The 17,565-nt window shown below is 42.8% G+C and overlaps 1 protein-coding gene across 1 annotated transcript in view; it reads left to right on the plus strand.

Moving 5' to 3' along the window:
- PCNX4 (pecanex 4) overlaps positions 1-17,565 on the plus strand; it is a 146,013-nt gene that overhangs the window by 44,055 nt on the left and 84,393 nt on the right. Inside the window, 5 exon segments of the mRNA XM_030213787.1 lie at positions 8,812-9,555; positions 10,484-10,660; positions 10,759-11,267; positions 11,594-11,700; positions 11,852-11,974. Of these exon segments, the coding sequence (XP_030069647.1) occupies positions 8,861-9,555; positions 10,484-10,660; positions 10,759-11,267; positions 11,594-11,700; positions 11,852-11,974 (1,611 nt within the window). The 5' untranslated portion in view covers positions 8,812-8,860.

Genomic DNA, 17,565 nt, shown 5'->3' on the forward strand with positions numbered 1-17,565 from the left:
ACAGTTAAGATGCACCCATCAGGAAACAGGATAGCCTCACTGAAATCTAGACATCTATATATAAGAACAGTGAAAAAAAAATGAGCACAAAGTATAGAGTTTATAATTGCAGTTTCTACCAGCTACAATAATTTTTTCAAGCTGTTTTAGTGATATTCAATTGTTACTTCTTTTCTCCTCTACCTTTTAAGATGGAGCAACAATTAAGAATGACAAGGTGGATGCAACATCTCATAAGTTTGCTTGCTTTGTTTTGAGTGAACTGAGATGACGGCTGCGAGGGGGAGAAGGAAGTGGAAACTACACAAATTGGCTTCCTTACCTTGCTTACACAGTGAACTAGATAGGTTCACTTCCAGTGCCACTGTGGTCTTGGGAGCGCTTTGTCCGTTCTCCAGCCTCCCGAGTTTTGCATTTCTCCCTCTCTTCTGCCCGCGTGGTGTGGTCCATTTTTACTGCACTAAAGCGCCGTTCTCCCTCCAGCGCCGGCGATTCCCTTAGTCAGCCTTCTGCCAGCGTGCGTCGTCTGGGCCTCTCCTCAGGCGCGCGTCCCACCACCTTTGCTGAAAACAGGAAGTTGCAGAGTAGGCGGGACGCGCCTAAGGAGAGGCCCCGACGACGCACGCTGGCCTGGCAGAAGGCTGGCCATGGGAATCGCCGGTGCTGGAGGGAGAACGGTGGCAGGCACTTGTCCGCAGTAATAAAGGTGAGCAAACCACGCGGAAAAGATTGAGCCTCGCTTGGGAGAGGGCAGAAAAAATATTGGCAAGAGGCGCATAGGCGCCATTTTTTCTACAAACCTCTTTGGGGGGGGGGCGACTCCCCCCCCCCCCCTTAGCTACGCCACTTCCCCTCGTGTAAAAATATTTACCTCCAAGGAAGAAGAGTGGCCCCTGCCCCCCTCCCGGCTCATTAGCCCGGGTGAAGAGACAGCAGGTGGTTTTCTTCTGCAAGCAGGCCAGAGTTTGTCTATAAATCCCCAACCTTCACTGTGGCTTTCTTTTAGTGTACTGTGTGAACAGTGAGAGTAGATATAAATGTCTTTGAAAAATAGCAAGTGACGCTGTTTAAAAGAAACAAGCTTAAACTTCACTGCAGAAACAGCTGTGCTATTATAGAAAGGGAAAGGCAGATTAGTGGTTATCAACTTAATGCCAGGATCTGAGTGTGAGGAATAAGTGTTGGGTACTACTGTCAGTCCTTACTTGACGTCGGTTCAAGGTGTATTATATGAAGCGGAAAAAAACGGGGCAAATTTTCTGTGTGCTGAAGAAGTTTTTATCTCTACATAGAGGGGTAAATTCTATTAATGACACCTAAATAAAATTGGCAGCATGTCCCCTTGGAATGTGCGTAATTTTTAAGTGGGGGATCCTACCTAATGTTAGGTGTGTTGGTCCCAATTAAATCTTATTAGTGCCAATAATTGCTTGTTAAAAAGCCAATTATTGGCACTAATTGGTTTGTGCAATGAAATTGCACGCGCAGAAATCGGGAATATGCCTAAATTCGAGCATGTGGTTTTTGGCGATCTTTACAGAATTGGGGATATTGTGAAGATGGATGTTGGGGAGAATTGCTGTAGCTGACTATGAGGCATATTTTCAAAGTGCTTTGAAAATATGCCTCCATGGAGCTCATTTTTGAAAGAGAAAAACGTCTAAAAAGTGGCATAAAGCAGCATTTGGTCGTTTCTCTCTCAAGAAACATCGAAATCTGACATTTTTCTATGCTGTTCATCTGCAGTGCGTCCAAATCTGAAGGGGGCGTGTTAAGGGTATTATTATTATTTATTGCATTTGTATCCCACATTCCCCCACCTATTTGCAGGCTCAATGTGGCTTACATAGATCTGTTAACATTGTTATGTCAGGATATCAGATACAGTTAGAAATGTGTAGCAATTAAGGAAGGGGAAGAGGGTAGGACTTGGGCATTCCTAAGATTTAGACATTTTTTTTAGCCATAATGGAACAAAACTAAAACTAAGATGTTTAGAGCTAGACCTGTTTTTATAACAAGGCACACATGCCTTAAATGTCCAGATGATCACTGGAGGGAATCAGGAATGACCCCCCCCCCCTCCTCAAAAAATTTGAATAAAAATATGACTTACCAGCCTCTATGACAGCATCAGATGTTATAGCCAGGTCTATTAGAACAGCATGCAGGCCCCTGGAGTAGTGTAGTGTTCAGTACAATGCACTATGAAGTGGGGGACTCGTGTCCCTATCTCCCTCTACCTGCCATACTTGTGGTGGAAACTGTGACCCCTCCCAAAGTCACTAAAACCCTATTGTACCCACATATAGGTGCCCCCTTCACCCATTAGCGCTATTGTACTGATGTACAGTGGGGGGCAGTAGGTTTTAGAGGGCTCGGGACAAGATAAGGGAGCAAAGGTGAGATATGTGTACCTCCTGAGCATTTTTATGAAGTGCCGTCAAGGGTGCCCCGTTGCTCGCCTGGGACATCTGTGGGACCAGTCTGCTAAAAATGCTGTCTCCTCCTATATCCCAATGGCTTGATTTTTTATGTTTTGCACTTATTTCATTGTTTTCCCCGAAATTGGACCACAAAAAAAACGTCTAAAGAGCAAAATCTTGTTTGAAACAGTATTAAAAAAAAAAAAAGCTAGACTTTTTCTTTTTCTAATATGACCTTTCCTGTTTGGATTTTGGACGTTTTGTGCAAACATCCAAATTCGGACTTAGATGTCATATTGAAAATGCCCCTCCACAGTAGTCTTCGAGCTCCCAAAAGCTGCAAGGCCTTAGATGATACTAGTACAGAGTGCATAGTTTGACTTTAATCTATAAACACAGTTCAGTTCACTCTGAAGAACTCTCACTGACTTAAGGTTCCTATTATAGCTGTTGCAGCAAAATTTTTAATTGCAATTAATCTCCTGAATAAAAATTTTGATCAATTAATTGCTTTTTTAATCACTGACCACTCCCCCCTCCACACCCTGTGGTATAGGGCAGGATGGTCAGGAGCAATCACCATTCACTCCTTTCCAGCTCTGGGTTCAAAATTGCAGCTGTACCCAGTTGCAGTAGTTTCACTGTACAACTGCTAAGGGTCAGCACTCTTATTTCACGTTGCTTCTTTTATTATTTATGTTAAAGCTTAATGCCCATTATTTGTATTTGGACGAATAGTAAAATTATGCTATTTGGTACAGCTCTAGACTATAAATGAAGTCACATGTGGAGGCTTCCCACTGCATCCCATCTCCAGTCTGTCTGTACAGTGCTTAGCTGAAAAGCACCAAGAGTACCATATCACAGAATTGTCCCTTAAATCAGTGGTTCCCAAACCTGGTTCTGGAGGCACTCCAGCCAGTCAGGTTTTCAGGATATCCACAACAAATATTCATGAGAGAGATTTGCATGCACTGCCTCCACTGCATGCAAATCTCTCATGAATATTCATTGTGGATATACTGAAAACCTGACTGGCTAGGGTGCCTCCAGGATCAGGTTTGGGAACTACTGTCTTAAATGATGACCAGGGCTGATCCTGCCATTAGGTGGACTGTATAGGGTAGTGGTCGGGTTCCAGCATGGTAAGAGAGCTGCACTTTTAATTTTGCTTTCAGCCCTTGGTAGGGTCTTCCAGCACAAGCCCATGCTCAAGTGTTTCTGCATCCCTCACACTCTGACAGAAAATTTGCATCGGGGGGAGGAGGGATCAGAACATGGCAATGCTTGCATAGGCCTGTGCTGAAGACCTCATGCCATGCAATGTGCCTGTAGTTTTTCTGGCCTGGCGGAGTAGGGTGTCTGTGGCAGATCCAGCAGGGAGGAGTGGAGATGAGATGTGGGCTATCTTGTGGGAGAGCATTAGGGAGAGAAAGGGAAGAAGATAAACTGTGACAGGGGTAAGGAGGTGAGGAGGACACGTAAGGTGGTAGGGAAGATGCTGGCAATGGTGGTAGGGGTGGAGCCTTTAGTCACCTTGGGGGGGGGGGGGGGGATGACTGAAGGATCACCTAGGATGTCAGGCACTCTTGGTCCTGCCCTGGTGGTCCAGGGCTATGGGCTCAACACACTGGTATCTCTTTCACCAGTGTTTTGAGCCCATACCTCTGACTCGTGTGGGTCATAGAAGTATTGAAGGATGAGGAGAGAAGCTCAGTAAAGCTTGTCAGCATGTTTTGTGTGTGTATGTGTATTTCCCCCTCTTTAGATCTTCACTAGCTGCGTAGTTAATGCTGCCTGTTGTGGGTTTCAGCAGCAGAAAATCCCAGGTTAGTGCAACAGCAACATTAAATTACCTCTGCTGCACACACATCAGCAACACGTTTTTTTAAAATCATCCTCTTAGACCAGTCCAGACCTAGGGGTTTTGTCCCTTTACCAGCAGATGGAGACACCTATGAAGATTCCAGTGATGAAATTGGTATAAGGCGTGATGCAGTTTGGAGCCTTTCAGTATTTCTCTGCCTCCAGCAGATGGTGCAGGTGGACTAGTATAGCAGGTTTGGGTTGTGATCCTTTCCCTGATAGAGAGGTTTGAGAGGGATGCTTCCTTCCCCCCCCCCCCCCCCCCCACCCCATTACATAGCACAGAGCATTAGCCCATGAACCTTCGCTCTGTGAGGCTTGCTGATGCAGGATGCACCTCTGTTGACTGGGGTAAGTCCCTACACCCCTCCAGGACTTTTTTTATTTTAAAGCTCTTGCTTTAAGCTGAGATGTGCTTCTCCATTTTGAAGCCTATTTAAAAGGTAAATAAGTTTTAAGGGGGATATTAGAAAGAGCCTCTTTTAATTTCAATCATGCTTATACCCCACCAAATCCCACAAGCATTCAATGCGGTTTACAAGCTCAAGAGAACTGGACAGTTTCCAGGAATTTATAAAAGAATAAAATTACTCAACCATTATTTAAAAGTTTTAAAGAGATAAGCTTTCAAAGCTTTCCTAAAGACTTTGAAATCATCAAACTTCCTTATATTTAAAGGTAAAGCGTTCCACCATTCGATGGTTTTATATGAAAACAATCAATTAAACACCGTTTTATAACACACATTTTTAGGGCTAGGTTATTGCAAAAGTAAAGGTGGCCTATTGAGGCAATCCCTAATTCTGTGAGCTAAATTGACCAATTCAAGCAAATATTCAGGAGAGGATCCATGTAAAATCAAGAAAATCATTGTACATAACTTTTTTTTAATCTGAGTCTTGACAGGGAGTCAATGTAAGTTCATTAATAATGGAGATGCTGATTCAAACCTAGAGCAACCATGTATCAAGCGAGCCACTGTGTTCTGTAAAGTTTGTAATTATTTTTTAAGTAGTCCTTCAGATAACCCCATTAAAATAGCATTGCAGTAATCTATATGAGCCAGAAGCAAGGATTGTATAATAATCCTAAAAGCATTAATGTGCTGTATGATCTGGTTTGGATTTGTTCTCATATGGTAGCGTTGGCTGCAGAATAGGTCAGCAGATGCTGCTTCCCAAGGTTGTCCCCTTCCATAGTCCTCTGGTGAAAATCTGGAGAAACTTGTCAAGGATCTGGGAGAAGCTAGGCCTTAGTATCTGTCAGAGGATAGAGCTCAACCTCTGCGGGTCATTGCCCAATAAGGCTTTGACCAGGGATTGAGAATGTTCTGGGAAGTAAGGAGGACTGGAGGCAGCAGCTCCTCCTCTTCCTCAGCTGGAGTTGCCAAGGGTCACCAGTGAGATTTGTCTGGTCCCTTTCTCAGTAGGTGGTAAGCATACTTTGACTGTTTTCACCTGGAGTGGACCCAAATGACCACCTATCACAGTGGGTCTTGGAGGAAATTCAACAAGGATATGCATTAGAGTTTGCAGGACTTGTTTCAGAAATCTTTGTGATGTCACCTTGCAGTGTGAGGCCCAGAAGATTGGTGGTGGAAGAGACTTCACACCACTTTATTGACCTTTGGGAACATTGAGCTAGTGCCACTGCAGGCGTGCAGCTGGGGTCGCTACAGGGTTTATTTTGTGGTCCCTAAGAAAGCTGGGGGGGGGGGGGATGATTTTTCCCTATTCTGGACCTGAAAGGAGTCAGTGCTGGTCCTTGGGTCCTGAATTTTCAGATAGAAATTCCCCCTGACCGAGATCAGTAAGTGCAGGATATTCAATATATCTCGATTTGTCTGAGGCATACTTCAGATTCCCATTTGGGAGGGCTACAGATGTTTTCTTTGGCTCTGTGTCTTGGGCAGTCACTTTCAGTTCAGGGCACTCCCCTTTGGTCTAGCCACAGCCTCCAAAATCTTTTACAAGGTTATGTCGGTAGTGGCATCATCCCTTTGCAAAGAAGGGATCCAAGAGCACACCCTAGTTGGTCAGTTGGCTGATACAAGCTGGTTCTACACAAGAGGTTCATGTGGCAAAGTATCAAGTAGTCTTCTTGCAGAGTCTAAGATGAGTGCTGAATTTCATCAAGAGCAAGTCCTTGAGTACCTGGGTGTCTAGTTTGACACTCAGGTTCAGCCTTTCTCATGCAAGCCTGAGCAAACAAGCTTCTGTTCCAGGGTGGGGTGTTTTGTGCAACACAAACCCCGAGGATTTGGGACTACTCAGTGCCTCAAGTCCTGACTCATTCTTTAAATATCTCTTGAGGTGACTGATGGTGGACTTGTTCCATTGGATGCACTAGAATGGGTTCTGGTGATGACTGATGCAAGTCTCAAGGGCTAAACGGGGGTGGGGGGCGGCACTGTTTAAAATGTGTTGCATAGAGAGAATAGTTGAAGCAGGAAGCCCTATGGACCATCAACCACCTGGAAATGAGTTATTTGACTGGCTTTGCTAGTTTTTTCCTCTGGTATCGGACCTCACACACTAATGCCATGGCAGTAGCATATGTGAACAAACAGGGAAAACGGAGAAGTGCAGCAGTGTCCCTGCATATCAGCAAGATGTTGCTTGGACAGCGCTACATCTGTAGGCATTGTCGGTGACTCATGTAATGGACTAGCCTTGCGACCCCTGGAATGTGGACCTGATTCACCTTTTGGTAAGCCCTCTGTTCTTATTTCCAAGAGGTCTAGATCTCCTTCGACAAGGTCTGGTTCTGATGGAGGATCCAGATCCCTTCTGGCTCGGCTATTGAGAGACGTCAGCTGAGGCAGAACGGTCCCCCCCCCCCCCCCCCACCCTGTTATTGCTACACTACTGAATGTGTGAAAAGTCCTATGTGTTGTCTGTTAGATTCTGGAAAGTTTTTGAGTGCTAGTGTTCGGATCAGGCATTTGGACGGTCTCATCATTCTGTCCTTTCTGGGGGGGGGGGGGGGCGGGAGGGTGTCTGGAGCAAGGGTTAGCACTTAATTTGGTAAAGGTTCAAGTGGCAGCTCTTTTTTTTTTTCCCTTTTCAGGAGCAAGATCGATGAATCCTCCATAGCAATCCAGACAGATGTGTTGTACTTCTTGTGGGTGGGTAAGCTCATCATCCATTATCCCCTTGTTAGAATGGTAGTACTGCAGTGGGATCTTAATCTAGTGTTGTCTGGCTCTGCCAAGGCCTCTCTTTGAGCCTCACTGAAGGATCCCTAAAGGTAGTGCTCCTAGTTGCTGTTTGTTTAGCTAGGAGGATATCTAGCTAGAGGTTCCTATTTGTCATCTTCGTCAGACTCCATTTCACTTGATACTGTTCTGCATGTTTTACCAAAGGTAGTCTTCTCCTTTCATGTGAATGAGGTTTCTCTTCCAGGCTTTTGAAAGCCCTCAGTGCAGGGGTCTGAGAGTGCTTCACAAACTGGATGCTTGCAGAGTGCTCATTCACTAAAGGTTACTAATCCGTTTGGGAATTCAGATAATCTTTATTTCATGGTCTGTACAAGCAACAGGCAGCTTTGAAGTCCTCTCTGGAGTGATGGATTAATTTGACTATTGAATTGATGTATATTCTCAGTTAGAAGGTGGTTCCACAGGTGCTTGGGAGCTTTGTTGAATTAGATCATAGATTGCTGCATGGACAGAAGCTAAAGTGGTGGCCTCAGAGGGTATTTGCAAGGCAGTGACTTGGTTGTTCCTGCATTCCTTTGTCAAACTTTACAAGATTGATGTTGGGGCCAGAATTGACAGTGCTTTTGGTAGGGCAGTCTTGAAGGTGGTCTTCTGTTCCTCCCAGCCCGTGGGATAGAGCTTTGGTACATACCTTAAGCCTGGACTGGTCTAGCAGACTGGTAAGGAAGGTAAAATTCAGATTTAACCTGATAATTTCCTTTTCTTGACTTATGCTAGACCAGTCCAGGACCCACTCTGGGAAGACTGATGATTCCAGTAGGTTAGATCTCATGTCTGAAGCTATTTGGTACTTATTTAGTTATGCAAATGCTCCTCAAAGGGTGGTAGTTCTGTTATAAATGTGTTTTGAACATTCTTCACTTTTATTTTTCTTTTCTTGGTGTTCTTGTTTGCCTCTGGCATTAGCATTCCTAGCTGCACCACTCATACCAGTGATGTCACTGGAATCTTCAGCATCTCTGCCTCCATCTGCTGATAAGGGGACATAGCCCCTAGGTCTGGGCTAGTCTAGCAGAAAACCAAGGAAAAGAAGTTATCAGGTAAGTCCAAATTTTCCCATTCCACATAAACAGTATAGGATAGAGGCAGGGATCTTTGTCCATAGTGCCACACATGTGAAGAGCAATGTATCACAGACCCTTTTAAATGTACTGTAGAACATTCAACTCGTAACATAACATTGATTAATGCTTCTGATTGTGACCATGATGAAATCTTTGTGGTGAGAAGCTAGTGCTGCTGTAATTTTGTAAATTATGTTTAAGGGAGAATGTGATTTTATATGTTTTTCCTTGACAGGTGTAGCTGCCCTATATAAAAGATGAGATTACCCTAGCAATTCCGAGTAATGAGAATGGGTCCAGATCTTCCTTTGCTCAATGATTACAAACAAGAATTTGTTTGGAAGCGCTTCCCTCAGACTGTTTTTGGAGGTCCCAGATTCAAATTGGGATACTGCGCCCCTCCCTATATATATATTAATCAAATAATCCTTTTCCTGATACCATGGGTCTTAGGAGGCATAGGAACTCTCTTGTATCAGTTAGAAATTCTGGAGGATTATTGCACAGCAGCACTTTCAGGAGGATTAATGCTTGTCGCAGCATTTGTTATCCAGATGATAAGTTTGTATGCAAGATGGAAAACTGTGACTGTAGAAAGACTTCAGCATCAAAATACCCTAATGGATGAAGATGAATATGAATTTACAAACTGTTTGGGCTCAGAGACAATTAAATTTATAATTCCAGGCAAGAAATTTATTGCCAACACTTTCTTTCATTCTGTTCTTGCTGGGGTGCTATGTGGGCTCGGAACGTGGTACTTATTACCAAACAGAATAACCTCACTTTACAGTAATATTGGTGGAACTGTTATTGTCTTTGTTTTTGGATGGGTAACTATATGCATTGGTGAATATTCATTAATTATAAATACAGCTACAGAGACTGCTACATTCCAAGCACAGGATACTTATGAAATTACTGCTCTAATGAGACCCTTCTATATTTTTGCATTTATTACAGTGGATCTTGCACACAGGTACCTTTTTGCTTTATGACGTATTTGAGCTTCCCTGCATATAAGGTATCTTGATTGGGGGAGGCGGGGGAGATGATGTAACCTGTTTATATTTTTTCCACCCTGATTGAACTAGTCACTTTAGAGACAGCTATCAGCACATGGACTGCCAGGGCCACTTCCTAATCAGAACACCATGCTTCCTCCAAATTTTTAGGCAATGGCTGTTGATCTTCTGGGTGAATTTGCAGTCCACAGATGAGAACTGCAGATCAGCCTACAGTATCTAGATGCAGGTCACATTTTATATTTGGAATGTCAATATTTATAGAGCCCCATCAATATAGAAGAGAAATAGTGTAGTCGTAAGTTCTTTTCCCTAAAGCACTTAGAGGTCCTTTTACTAAGCTGAGGTTAAAGAGTGGCCTTAGCGCGCCCTTACACAGGTCTTTCCTGCATGCTAAAGCTATTTTTACTGCAGGTGTAAAAATGGCTGCTTCTTTTTTTTTTTTTGCGTTAATTGCCATGTTCTAATGGCAACATGGCCATTTTTTAAAAAATAACCATGGTATCCTATCGCAATGTAGGTAGCGCAGGAATTCACATTCTCTGCCTATGACATGTTCCCCTCAAAAAATTAGAAAAATCATTTCGTGCGTAGGTATCACATGCAGATGTGAGCACATTCCGCGGTACTCTGTTTTTTGCTGTATTAGATGTGCATTAGTGCTTAGCACTGATGGGTAAAAAGAGCCCCTTAATGATTTTTTGAGCTGAGAGGGATCAAGTCATTTGTTCAAGGACACAGTAGTGTTAGTGCAATTCTATGATTATTTTTCCACGTATCAAATGTACCAAAGGAGTACCCCCCCCCCTCCCATTTTTGTCTCAGAAAAATGCTTAATACATTTGGCCATATAATTTCTTTCTTAACCTTTGTTTTCTACAGGTTTGTCAACTCACCAGCTCTAAAATGCACAAATCAGGTTTTGCACATTGCATTTGTTTTTTTGCCATTTTTGTGGGCGGTGGGAATCCTACCTCCAGTCGATGCACTTTTCCTATGGGGAATAGAACAAACCTTGGAATTTGGCCTAGGAGGTTCTCCAATGTCAAGTCATACAAGGTGAATGCCATTATGATGCTCTTTGCTTTTAATATATAGTTATTTTTATGATATTTTGTGATTTACTTATGCATTTTTTTAAAATATTTTTCCTACAGGTTGTGTCTAATGTTCCTTGTGTCTGCTGGAACAGCTGTGGCATCTTACTTCATTCCCAGCACTGTTGGTGTAGTCCTATTCATGACTGGCTTTGGGTTCATACTGAGTCTTAATCTAGCAGAAATTGGCCTTGCATTCCAGCGCTGCTTCAGCCGGCAGTTAGCTGCTATTGGGGTCAAGCATAGACCCAGTGGTCTTGGATGGAAGTTTGGTTGGAGGGAATTTGTTGTGTATTTTATCATATTAATTCTAGCTCTTACTGAAGCTAGCCTGCTGCATTTCTATCTGTCGTCGTTTTTTAAAACAAGCCTTCAGGCTATTATTAGTTATACACTTATTATATTGCTAGGACTTACATGGACTTTAAAAGAAATTCAGGGTGCCTACATATTTGGAATCCTTCGAAACCCTTTCTATCCCAAGGATATAAGAACAGTGAATGTATTTATGAAGAAGCAAAGACGACTTCTGAAAGTTGGTGTTGCCAGAAGAATTTTATTAACTATAGGTATGGTGGTGTAGCATAGAAACAAATTATATACATGTCAGTCTGTTCGTGTTTGTTTTTCTTTTTAATTTGGAGATAAGTAATTCTTCTACCTCCAAACAAATCTGTAAAACTATTTTGCAAAGAAAATCAGATGTTGATGTTTAAGCTAGATGCTTTTTTTAAGATTAATTATATTGGCTAATAGAAAACTGATACTTAATGTATTTAAAATTGTACACTAGGCCTCCAATTTGTCCCAGATTGTTAAAAGTAGATGTAATGCGTTTATTCCATTTCTAGATTTGTTTAGCAAAGATATATAAAATAATGTATTTTTATTGCAGTGTGTCCATTTGCTATGGTAGCATATCTTTCATTAGACAGTTCATTGACGTCATCAAATCTCCACTCTGTATCAATGTGTATTGGATTCACAAGAGCATTTAGAATGGTAATGTATACTACATATTTATTCTTTGCTTTCTTGGGGGGGGGGGAGTTTGGAATAGGGATAGAAACCTACTTTAACTTGTTATTTGACATGACATATATTTTGGAGGTAGAAAAGACTCTTAAGTACTCCGATTATTTTTGTTTTTCAGGTTTGGCAAAATACAGAAAATGCTCTAATAGAGATGGGAGTTGTATCAATAGTGCAGCTGCTGGTATTGGATACAAAGTCGTGGTGGAACATAAGCCTCAATACAGGAATCCGTCTTTTACTGGTATGCAATTCTTATTCTTATCATATATTGTAAAAATGACCCAAGTCATTATGGGGTAAGACAAAACAAGCATTGAAAATGTATTACAGATTTATGCATTTTTGGACAGATAATTGGTATATATGTGATACAAGATTAAGGGCTTCTTTTACAAAACTGTGCTAGCTATTCCCGCACTGCAAATGAGAGGAAGCCCATAGGAATTGAATGGGCTTCCTCTCATTTGCCATACCGGGAATCGCTAGTGCGGTTTAGTAAAAGAGGCCCTAAGTTGGTTATTTTTTTTAATATGTTTTTGTATAGGGTATATATTTGCAATTGTTTATATATACATATACTTTTTAATTACTATATATCAAATGCACATTTATTTTTTCACTTGTATATTTTAGCAGTTTCTTAAGAAATTTTGTCTCTCTTAATTGTATTATATTTTTTGACCATCTTTTAGATATATTTTGGACTCCTGATAGAGACCATTTGGCCGAAACATGGCCTGTGTCAGATTCTTAGACATTTTAATAAAGCACCATTTTAAATGTCTTGAGTGCACACTTGGGGGGTAAATTCTATAAATGGCATCTAAAAAACCAACCCCGAAAAACCTACTTAAGCAGTATTTTATAAGCCATTCCTAAAGTTTGATGCAGTTTATAGAATACATAAGCAGAAAGTTGCGTGTAAATTTAGGCATGGCCGTTTTGCATTTATTTTTATTTATCTTTGTTACATTTGTACCCCGCGCTTTCCCACTCATGGCAGGCTCAATGGGGCAATGGAGGGTTAAGTGACTTGCCCAGAGTCACAAGGAGCTGCCTGTGCCTGAAGTGGGAATCGAACTCAGTTCCTCAGTTCCCCAGGACCAAAGTCCACCACCCTAACCACTAGGCCACTCCTCCACTCCATCAATGAAAATATTGTGCAAATGCTGTACCTAAATTTATGTGCAGACCGCTATTCTGTAATTATGCGTGTAACTTGAGGTCATGCCCATGACTCTTTTATTTCCACTCCCCCATTTTTGGAACGCGTAAATTTTAGATGCGGTTCCCGCATCTAACTTTACACACATTAATCTCAATTAAATGCCAATAACTGCTTGTTAAAAAGCCAATTATTGACACTAATTGCCTTGTTCAATTTTATCTGGACTGCACACTGAGCATTGGGTAGCTGTATAGAGTGACATTTGTCTGTTTGGAACCTACTGCTCTCTGTGGATTTGGCATGATTTCAATTACCCCATTATTGACTGGATAAATGTCACTTCAGGAAGTACTAGGGAGGTAAAATTCCTAGATGAAATAAATGACTGCTTCTTGGAGCAACTGGTCCAGGAGCCAACAAGAGGGGGAGTTATTATAGATCTAGTCCTTAGTGTGGAGTGCAGGACAGTATGAAAGGTAATGGTGTTGGGTCTGCAGAGAAACAGTGATTATAACTAGGGCTGCACATTTAACGTGTTAAAATATTTAACTTGCATTAATAATTTTAACGCATTGATTTTGTCAAGCTGCTTGCTCCTGGTTCTGCTTCCTATCTTTCTTTCTTTCCTCCTCTCCCATACTCTTCCTTCTTCCAGCATATTTTTCTCTCCTACCACTGACCCCTCCCTCCCCTGATGCTCCTTTAGCTTGTTCTCTCCTCCTCCCCCTTGCCGCAGCTGCCATACAACAGCAGCGTTTTCTCTCCTGCCACACTGCTCTTTTGCATCTCATAGGCCTCCCCCACCATGTGCAGCCCTCCGAACTTGCCTTGTACACACAGTGGAATTAAGCACACGCTGCTCCTCTCCTCTGTAAACGGAGCCCTCCCTCTGTAGTGTCCTGCTGCCTCCTATGAACTTCTGTTTCCTGCTTCGGGGGGACAGTTATGCGACCAAACGCGCAATAAAAATTTTTGATCATAGCTATCTATGCCATTGTGCCTTTTAATCGATGCACAGCCCTAATTATGACATGATTAAATTTAAGTTCCATTACGTATCTTCCCACTGTTCTAGAAAGCACGTGGAAATAGAAAACTGAAAACTGAGCTAAGACATCTCTTGGCATCCAGTCCAGCTCCTCAGTATTTTCTGCCTCAAGCAGGTGGATGGACACACCTTTCAGCCTCTGGTTCTGCGTGCTTTGCTCCTGGTCCAGTTAGTCAACTGGTCCCCAGTTGAGCTTTGTGGGTGGCTTGAGCCTGCAGAGTTTCATCTGGAGGTCTTCAGATCCCTGTCTCTGGTGCCCTAGAGTTTACTTCTTCCCTCCCTTTACCTCTCCCCTGTTTCCTGTGGAGTTCTCCTTTTCCAACACAACAACAAAAAAAAAAGAGGGTTGTTAGAGAGTGTGGAATAAATTGGTCCTAAGCCTTTCTCATCTGTGGTAAGACTTGTTGAGACTGTGAGCTTGACGAGAGCAGCTGGCAGTGGTTAATCCGAATAAAGTTTGACTCTGAACAGCTTGTAGTGCTGAAAGTTCTACTTGGTGCAGGGAAGGGATCCTAACTCGCCATTTGGGACAGGTGCTCCGCTTGTAACAGTTGGGATGAATGGCAGCTTCCGTGGAGGCAGGGTGTGTTCCCGCTGTGGGACCCGCAGGCCAGTGTCAGGGCATTGCAGTGCGTGCAAGCTGGGAATCCCCTGGAATGCGGAGGAAACGGTCGGCAGCAACACTTCTTCAAATTTGGCACAGAATCCAAATATGCCAGGGTCTTCAGGCTCTCCAGCAGGTTGTCGCATAGAAATTTGACCCTTGGAACTCCCTGTCTGATAACACAATGGGAGGTGGTGACAACGGATGCCAGCAAGTTGGGTTGGGGAGCTCATTACAAGTTCCATCTGGCACAGGGCACCTGGATGGAACAGGAGTCTCAGTGGTCAATAAATTGCTTGGAGCTCAGGGCAGTACAGAATGCCTTACGTGACTTTGCTCCCTTTCTGGCATAGGCCCCGGTCTGAGTTTGTTCTCTGACAATGTGACGGTGGTGGCTTATATCAACAAGCAAGGCAGGACCCAAAGTCATCTGATGGCGGTGGAGGCAGACTCCCTCATGAGTTGGGTGGAGGAAAATCTTCACTGCTTGTTGGCAGCTTACGTCGCAGGGTCCTTGAATTTGGAGGACTTTCTTAGCAGTTACTCCTCGGACCCAGGAGAATGGGAACTATCCAGCCAGGATTTTCAGTTCATAGTGGACCAAAGGGGTTCTCTGCTTCTGTACATGATGGCGAGAAAAAGGAATGCCAAAGTGCCCAAGTTATTCAGCCATTGGAAAGAACTAGACTCGATGGGGGTCAATGCCCTACTGCAGCCCTGGCTGGAGACACATCTACTGTATATCTTTCCTCATTGGCCCATGATAGGCTGCGTGTTGAAAAGGGTTGCATTGCACCTGGGTTGAATAATTCTTGTAGTCCCTGATTGGCTGCGGAGACTGTGGTATATGGACCTGAATCGGCTGCTGGACGGGGTGGATGGGTTCTCTGTCTTCTGTAGGTACACTGCCTTCTGAAGCAAAGTCCAGTGCTCATGGAGGATCCATGCCCCTTTGGTCTTGTGGCTTGGCCATTGAAAAGACTCTGTTGAGATGACAGATTTAATCAGATTTGGTCATTGCTACCTTGTTTCAGGTTTTGAAATGCTGTACGTCTGTGGCATATTAAGGGTGTGGAGGATGTTTGAGGGCTGGTGTTTTGAGCATGGACTTTTGCGTGGACTATCTCCCTTCTCTGCTCAGATTGTGCACGTCTTAGTGTTTCTCCAGGCAGATCTTCAGAAAAAAATTAATCTTTGGGTTCTTTAAAAGCTCAGGTTGCAGCCTTGGCCGGTTTCAGAGGCTGACTACAGAAGACGTCTCTTGTGGCTTACCCGGATATCGTTAGATTTTTTTTTTGTGTGTGTGGTGCGGGCCACTTGCAGCCTCCTTGTCGTACACTGTGTCCAGAGTGGAACCTTTTAATCTTTTGGGATCTTCAGAAGCCTTCTTTTAAGTAACTTTGGAAGGCTTCCTTGAAAGATTTTACACTAAGGACAGCTTTCTTGGTGGCAGTTGATTCGGCATGTAGGGTTTTGGAACTTCAGGCTTTATCTGGATCCCTTTCTTCACTTTTGGAGGTGGGGTTTCTGTGTTTATAGTTCCTTCCTTTCTTCCAAAAGTGGTATCAGCATTTCATCTCAACCAATCTGTGGAGTTTCTTTCCTTTCGTAGAGAGGACAAAGAGGCTCAGTATTCTTCCTTGAAGCTTCTCGATGTGATTAGAGCCCTCATTAGTTATCTGGAAGTCACAAATGAGTTTTGCAAATCAGACAGACTTTTTGTGCTTTTTAATAAACAGAGGCTTGGCGTCTTGGCTTCTAAGCCTACAATTGCTAGATGGCTGAAGGAGACTATTTTGTTAGCTTATTTGCTTGCAGTGCAGCAGGCTCCTCAGACCATGCGGGCTTATTCTACGAGGTGTACAGCGACATCCTGGGTGGAGACTACCTTACTGTCTGGCGGATATTTGCAAGGCTGCGACATGGTCGTTGCTGCATACATTTGCCAAGCACTGCAGGGTGGATGTTGTGGTGCACTTAGAAGCCAGTTTTGGGTATTCGGTCCTCAGAGTGGTGATGCCAGGATCCCACCCATTCTAGCGATTTTGCTTTTGAACATCCCACAGGTTCTGGAATAGTGTGAAGCTACATAATGGAAGGAGAAATTAGGTCTTAACTAATAAATTTTCTTTCGATTAGTCGAGGTTTCTAAGATGTTTAGTCAGTGTGAAGTAATGGGTAAGAGGTCGACTTTCACCTTGTATGGTGCTTCCTGTATTTCTCTTGTTCTCTACAATTTATCCAGAGATAGGACAAACTTTTGCTTTGTTTAGTTAGTGTTAGGTTAGGGAGTTGTTTTAAAGTTGTTGTGTTTATTCTGTGTTTCTTCTTACTGCTGGTCTATGTAAATATTGAGTTGCTGGACTAGATGCCAGGAGAGATGTCTTGGCTCAGTTTTCAGTTCCCTCTCTCCACCTACTAGTAGATGGACACAACGTTTCACAGGATCTGGAATAGTGGGAAGGACTAATTGAAAGAAAATGATCAGATAAGACCTACTATTGCAACATTTTAGCTTTCAAAAGGGCACCTATGATAAAATGAGGAACATGTTTGTTTGTTTTTTTTAACCAATCTGAAAGAAGCAGCTGCAAAGGTTAGGACTTTAAATCAAGCATAGACATTGATTGAAAATACCATCTTGGGAGCCCAGACCAGATGTATTCCGTGTATTAATAAATGTGGAAAGAAGAGCAGACAGGCAGCATGGTTAAGAAGTGAAGTGAAAGAGGCTATTTGATCATTTTTTTCCATTTTTGAAAGATGTTCTTTTAGCTGTAATTGAAGAAAACAAGAAATAGCATAAATACTGGCAAGTTAGATGCAAGACACTCAAGACAAAGTTTAAGATTATCTCTCTATTCTTAAAATACAATGAAGATATTTTCTCTTTATTCTTAAAATACAATGAAGATATTCTCTCAATACATTCTTCACATGTAGTATACAGGATGCACTTGACAAGAAATCCCAACATAGGCCATGTTTCAGCACGTATGCCTTCGTCAGGGG

The sequence above is a fragment of the Microcaecilia unicolor genome, chromosome 9 (genome assembly GCF_901765095.1).
Source record: "Microcaecilia unicolor chromosome 9, aMicUni1.1, whole genome shotgun sequence".
Classification (NCBI taxonomy): Eukaryota; Metazoa; Chordata; class Amphibia; order Gymnophiona; family Siphonopidae; genus Microcaecilia; species Microcaecilia unicolor.